Below are 7123 nucleotides of genomic sequence, written 5' to 3'. Positions count from 1 at the left end.
CCCTGCGTGCCCACGCCTGCGCGCACCGCGCCTTCGTGCGCCGCCTCGCCGGCCAGCCGCGCCGCCCCGAGCGCACGCAGTCGCTCGAGCTCCCGCCGAGACAACCAGCCCGCGTCAGCCACCTACGGACGGGAGGAGGAAAAGGGGCCCCGCCGCCGCCGAGCCGCGCGGGCTTTGCCCGGCGACCGCTGCCGGCGGCGGCGAGGGGAGGAGAAGGCGGTGGGTGGGCGGCTAGGGTTTGCTCCCGAGCCGCCCGCGGGGGCGACGCGAGAGCAACGCTTCTGCTATTTCCCCGCACTTTCACTAGTCTCTTCACTAGTCTCTTCATCTTTCCACCACATGTAAAGCCTTTGATCTTTCCTTACTTAAATTAGATTCTCGTGGTCTTTCCACCACATGATTCAAGTTCCTCTGCGGCCTACTCCTCGTCTCAGGTAGGATTTTCTTGCTACGTAGCTCTGTTCTCTTCTTGGGATGCTCTGTTCTGTCCCTGGTGTGTGAGCTGGATTATGGCGGGAGTTTTGAGGGGATCCATGCTGTTGTCTTCAAGGTGAGGTGATAGCCGCGCAGAGCAGTGGCGGCGGCGACAAGGAGGTGCTGGTGGAGCTCAAGCGGGTTTTAGTTGCGAACAATAGGTTCAACCGCGGCGGATAAGACCGGTGGCAGGAGTCGGACTTGTCGCCGTGCGCGTGGCGGGGGCACGGGGCGTCGGTTGCGACGGGGACGGCCGCGTCGAGTCGCTGAACCTCACAGGTCATCTCCGGCCCGGCGTTCGGCAACTTCTCACGGCTCTCTGCACTCACGTCGCTCGACCTCTCCGACGTACAACTCCATCACTGGCCCGCTCCCCGACGGCGACTTCAACCAATGCGGCGGACTCGTGCACCTCAACCTCTCCCATAACCTCATCACCGGGTCCCTCAACCTCTCCAGGCTGACCAGGCTCCGGGTGCTCGATGTGTCGGGGAACCGGCTGGAAGGCAGCATCGCCATTAACTTCCCGATGATATGTGCCGACCTCACCTTGCTCGACTTGTCCACCAACTATCTCACAGGCAGCATCACCAGCAGTTCGATGGCTGCGCCAGGCTGGACGGCGTCGACCTCAGCTCAAACAACTTCTCCAGTGAGCTATGGCCCGGCGTCGCGAGATTCAGGGAATTCAGCGCCGCTAAGAACAACCTCACCGGGAGCGTCCCGTGGAACACATTTCCTGTTGGCTGCAGGCTCCTGTCCTTGGACCTCTCCGCGAACCAGTTGGTCGGCAACTTCCCTTACCCCATCGCTAGGTGCATGAATTTGACTTACCTATCACTCTGGGGAATAATTTCTCTGGAAAGATACCTGCCGGAATTGGGAAGCTCGCCATCCTCAAGACGTTGATTCTTGGGAACATTGAGTTCGATCAGAAGATACCGCCGGAGCTGACGAACTGCGGGAGACTTCAGTTCTTGGACATGAGTACCAACAACTTTGGAGGCGACGTGGAACAGATTTTCGGCAACTTTACGAGCTTGAAGTATCTTGTGCTTCATCACAACAATTACACCGGCGGCATCGTGCCCTCTAGTGTGCTCGGGCTACCGCTACTCGCCAGGCTCGATCTCATCTTCAACCATTTCACCGGCGAACTCCCTCCTCAGGTGTCCAAGATGAAGAGCCTCAAGTACCTGATGCTTGCCGAGAACAATTTCTCCGGCAGGATACCGCTGGAGGACAGCCGTCTTGTCGAGCTCCAGGCGTAGGACCTGTCCAGCAACACGCTCTCAGGTGGGATCTCGGCGACAGTAGGTAACCTCACGTCCGTCCTGTGGCTGGTGCTCGCCGGGAACCAGCTCTCCGGGGAGATACCACCTGAAATCAGCAAGTGCACCAGCTTGCTTTGGCTGAACCTGGCTGAAAACCGGTTGAGAATATCCCTCCAGAGATGACAGAGATAGGGAGGAATCCCGACCTTCTCCAAGAACCGGAATGATTCGAGCATGCTCACCGGCTCCGCAGGTGCCAGGCCATGGAACGGTGGATCCCAGCAAGCTATCCTCCCTTCAGCTTCGTCTACTCCGTCATGACTCAGGAGAACTGCCGCATTATATGGGACCGCATCCTCAAGGGCTACGGTATCGTCCCAATTTGCACAAACTCGTCGTCACTGGTGAGGTCGAACACGGTCGCCGGATATGTGCAGCTGTCAAGGAACATGCTTTCTGGTGAGATACCATCGTGGATAGGTGCAATGCAGAACCTCAGCTTGCTCCACCTCGATGACAACCGTTTCACGGGGCGTCTGCCGCTGGAGATCAGCCGCCTCCCGCTCGTCATGCTGAATGTATCGAGGAACAACATCTTGGGGCCGATTCCGTCCGAGATTGGCGAGACTCTGTCTCTTGAGAGGATGGATTTGTCATTTAACAACCTCTCCGACGAGCTCCCGGCAAGCCTGTTCAAGCTGACACAGCTGATTATGTTCAATGTGTCATACAACCCGCTCCTCTCCGGCAATGTCTCCACTACTGGCAGTTCGGCACCTTCGACGAGCAGTCCTTCCTTGGCGACCCACTCATCTCACTGAATCAGGGTGGAGCTGCCGTTAAGCAGCAACCACCACCGGAACCAGCCGATGCTACCATTGTTGGGAGGAGCAGCATACCAATAGCAATCCTAGTGTCGTACTTCTTCCTTGTAGTTGGCTTCATTGCCGGCACTGTTAGAGGTGGGCGAAAGATCTGTTGTCTATGGGGGCTCAGCAGGAGATTAAAAAAATTAAACCTTTGCGCAAACTAGAATGTTAATTGGAAGGGTGAACCAACTCTACAAACTAGCAAGGTGAAGCACAAAGCAAAGAACTTGATGCAACATAAATAAATAAAGTTTTGAGAAGGAGAACAGCGATGTATCCCAAGATTTAAAACATTTGTGTGATCCAATGTCTTTATTGCAGATGCTTAAATAAGAAGCCTCGAAATCACTTAGACCTCACCTTGATCTCCTCAAGGTAAAGTTTATGAAGAACTCATCTAGTCACTTTTGCTTGATGTCGATGTGATCTCCTCATGGTAAAGTTCATTTAGAACTCATCTAGTCACTTGTGCTCGATGTCGATGTGATCTCCGATCTTTCGCAAATTTCCTTGAGACAAATCCACAGCTTGGATGCTCTCACCCATAGCCATCCAGAAGATGCGGTGGGCCTACAGCTAGAGAGGCTAGCCACAAAATCAAATGAAATCTGGGTAACCATAAATCTGAATAATTTATTAAAATATACGAGTAATTTAATTACTTAAATTAAATCCCTTCTCCAAAAAATTCAAAAAAATACTGGCCAGAGAAACGCGAACCTTGGGATACCCAGTTTCTCTTTCCGTAGCCATGTTTAAAAATACTTGCTAGAGAGGCACATATAATTTCTAAATTGAGTGGTCAGTGTCCCCCTTACCGTAGCCGTGTTTTTTGCCAGAAGCACCACAGCCATGTTGACAGTTACTCCAACTATTTCCAATATTCCAGTCAACCAATGGGTCGAGTCCTTGTGCCCCTGCTTTCACGGAAACACCAATGGAGTGTAAACACCGGTAACCAGATGTGACATGCCAAGTCAAGTCAATGGAAACTCTTGAATGCCATGAGATGCGTAGGTGATAAAAAATCTACTTCACAAGTAGGAAACGAATAGCCAGAATTGGTTAAACTTTAGAGTTCAGACTTCTGTATTAAGGGACAAACAAATTTCAGTATTTATCAGTTCACAAAAATTTCTAGAACCAGATTAGCACTTTTCATTTAAACTATATCTTAACAGTAATTTGGTAAAGACAAAACAATTATTCGGAGAAACAGAACACTGGCCTAGCAGTAGCGGCAACCAATGCCTTCTGTAAATCGCTTGACCAATTCAATCACAACCCCATACACTGTTCCACACAAAATCCAATTCATGGACATGATTTTCCACGTGCCGTACTGACGCCAACTGTTCCACGAAGAAGCCGTGTAATGACTGAGCACCGTTAAGTGCCATTCTGCAAGGGGCATAAGCTTGCTCCAGTTCTCATCAGTAGAGGCACCAAACAAAGCAAAAGCAATGGCACCTCACCTCCCATGGCTCTTGCTCCAGTTCTTGCTACTGCTGCTGGGGGTATCATCTGCTGCTCAAGCACAGGTGAACATCGCCCTGGGCTCCTCATTGACGCCCCAGGGGCCAAACAGCTCATGGCTCTCGCCCTCCGGCGACTTTGCGTTCGGCTTCTGGCCAATGGAAGGTAACCCCTCCTTGTACCTCCTCGCCGTCTGGTTCAACAAGATCCATGAAAAGACTGTCGCTTGGTACGCCAAGGGCAGTCAAGACACACCGGTGCAAGTGCCATCCAGCTCCGTGCTGCAGCTCACGGCTGATGGGCTGCTCTCCCTTCGCAACCCATCTGGCGATGAAGTCTGGAGTCCCCGGGTCCCTGGTGCAGCCTACGCCAGAATGCTCGACACAGGCGACTTCAGGCTTGTCGATGCAGATGGCAAAGCAAAGTGGGAGACCTTTGATGTCCCGGCTGATACCATCCTGCCCACGCAAGTGCTTCCTGTGGGTCAGCAGGACAAGGTACTTAGAAGCCGTCTCATCCCCACGGACTACGCCAATGGCCGGTTTCTCTTAGCTGTGCAGTCTGATGGTGATCTTGTGTTTTATCCAATCGCCGAGCATTCTACATTTCGGTATGATCCATACTGGGCATCTAATACAGTTGGGAACGGCTCACAGCTGGTCTTCAATGAAACAGGCATGGTATACTTCACCTTGACAAATGGGACACAGACCAATATCACTTCGGCAGAGGGGTACCCAATGGGTGATTTCTTTCATCGTGCCACGCTTGATCCAGACGGTGTATTTCGGCAATACCTGTACCCAAAGAGCAGAAAGGTCAGAGACAAATGGATCTCACAATGGATGACAGTAAGCTTAATTCCCCAGGACATCTGCCAGAGAGTGATGGTAGAGGCAGGCAGTGGTGCATGCGGCTTCAACAGCTACTGCAGCTTCGATGGCACCCAGAATCAGACAACAATATGCCGATGCCCAGAACATTACAAGTTCTTCGACGACGAGAGAAAATACAAAGGGTGCATGCCAGACTTTGAACCACAAAGTTGTGACCTGAATGAGGAAGAAGCGGCGGCCCAGTTTAAGATGACTCAGATCAATGATGTTGACTGGCCTCAATCCTACTACTATGAGGAGTACAGCCCCACCGATATGACTGAATGTCGGAGACTGTGTATGATTGATTGCTTCTGTGCCACAGCCGTCTTTCATGCAAGCACAAATACCTGCTGGAAGAAAAGGCTCCCTTTATCAAATGGGAAAATGGTGAAAAACACAGACAGGACGGTACATATCAAGGTGCCTAAGAGCAACAATTCACAGTCCCAGCTCAGCATTGCCTCTAGCAAATGGAACAAAGACAAGAAGTATTGGATTCTTGGGAGTTCCTTGTTTTTTGGTAGTTCTGTATTGGTAAACCTTCTCCTCATCTCTATTCTGCTCTTTGGCACTTACTGTGGTATCACTATCACCTCCAGGAAAAAACTCCAGTCATCACAATCGTCAGGTAGTTCTATATTGGCCCCAAAGATTTTTACTTACAATGAACTGGAGAAGGCAACCAGTGGTTTCCATGAGGTGCTAGGGAGCGGAGCCTCTGGTACTGTGTACAAAGGACAGCTTCAAGATGAGCATGTGACCAGCATCGCCGTCAAGAAAATTAAAAAGCTTCAGCAAGAGACTGAGAAGGAGTTCATGGTGGAAGTGCAAACCATGGGTCAGACATCTCACAAGAATTTGGTCAGGCTGCTTGGTTTGTGCAATGAGGGAACTGACAGACTGCTAGTATATGAGTTCATGACCAATGGCTCGCTGAACGAGTTCCTCTTTGGTGATGCTCGGCCACATTGGAGCCTCCGTGTGCAAGTCGCACTTGGAGTGGCACGAGGGCTGCTCTACTTGCACGAGGAGTGCAGCACACAGATTATCCACTGCGACATAAAACCACAGAACATCCTTCTCGATGACAACTTTATGGCGAAGATTGCAGACTTTGGCCTGGCGAAGCCTCTTCAAGCCAATCAGACACAGACAAACACCGGCATCCGGGGTACTAGAGGTTACGTTGCCCCAGAGTGGTTCAAGAACATAAGGATCACTTCCAAAGTCGATGTTTATAGCTTTGGGGTGATCCTGCTGGAGCTTGTGTGCTGCAGGAGGAATGTGGAGGTAGAGATTGCTGATGAAGAGCAGGCGATACTAACTTACTGGGCAAACGACTGTTACAGGTCTGGGAGGATCGACTTGCTTGTGGAGGGTGATGACGAGGCAATCTTCAACATTAAAAAGGCGGAGCACTTCGTGGCTGTGGCACTGTGGTGCCTTCAGGAGGAGCCAACGATGCGGCCAACCATGCATAAAGTGGCAGAAATGCTTGATGGAGCAGTCCAAATTCCCACGCCTCCGGATCCCTCTTCCTACATCAGTTCACTTGAGTGGTGACCTGCTTGTTTAACAAATACAAGTTGCAGTATGCAGTATGCAGTAAGATTATGTGATGCACTTGATGATATAATATAGCTGTCTATTATAATGTGAAGAACAATGGACACATTGTATTTCAGGCACTTGCGTCTAGCTGCAAGAAATAGGATCAGGAATACTTCTGTATCTTATTTTCGCGTTCTTCAGATGATTCAGCTGTATCTGTATTCATATGCCTATCTTTATCTATGAATCCGTTTTAGTCAAACATCCCCTACGATAGCTCACAAGAAAAGAGCATTGTACACTAGAAAAGAGGAAGATTTGAATACATTCCGGTAATAACTGACATCACTTTTCTACACTAGCATGGTATGGCTACGTGGCGTCGAACATCCATAAAACCTTGCTAGTATGCAAGGGGGTGAATCAAGAAACATTGCTACTTTCTGAATAACATTGTATTCTCCAAAAGATAAGGTTTTGAAAAGAAGTACTCTGCACTGTCAAAATTCAGAGTTACTTGCCAATTAACTACCGCAGTATTACATTACAGTCAAGCATCAATACAGTAAAACAAAATATAGTATTAGCAGCCAATTAACTA

The 7123-nt window shown here is 50.1% G+C and overlaps 1 protein-coding gene and 1 pseudogene across 1 annotated transcript; both read left to right on the top strand.

The window, feature by feature from the left end:
* LOC123055553 (probable LRR receptor-like serine/threonine-protein kinase At1g74360) overlaps positions 1-2781 on the top strand; it is a 4359-nt pseudogene extending 1578 nt beyond the window's left edge.
* A 1299-nt stretch (positions 2782-4080) lies between these two features.
* On the top strand, positions 4081-6534 carry LOC123051187 (G-type lectin S-receptor-like serine/threonine-protein kinase LECRK2). The gene has a single exon (XM_044473993.1). The coding sequence runs from the start codon at positions 4081-4083 to the stop codon at positions 6532-6534; it is 2454 nt and encodes an 817-aa protein (XP_044329928.1).
* The last annotated feature ends 589 nt before the right edge of the window (positions 6535-7123 follow it).

Source organism: Triticum aestivum, chromosome 2D (assembly GCF_018294505.1).
Source record: "Triticum aestivum cultivar Chinese Spring chromosome 2D, IWGSC CS RefSeq v2.1, whole genome shotgun sequence".
Classification (NCBI taxonomy): Eukaryota; Viridiplantae; Streptophyta; class Magnoliopsida; order Poales; family Poaceae; genus Triticum; species Triticum aestivum.
Note: the sequence above shows the minus strand (reverse complement) of the source record. Positions and strands in the feature narration are given on the sequence as shown.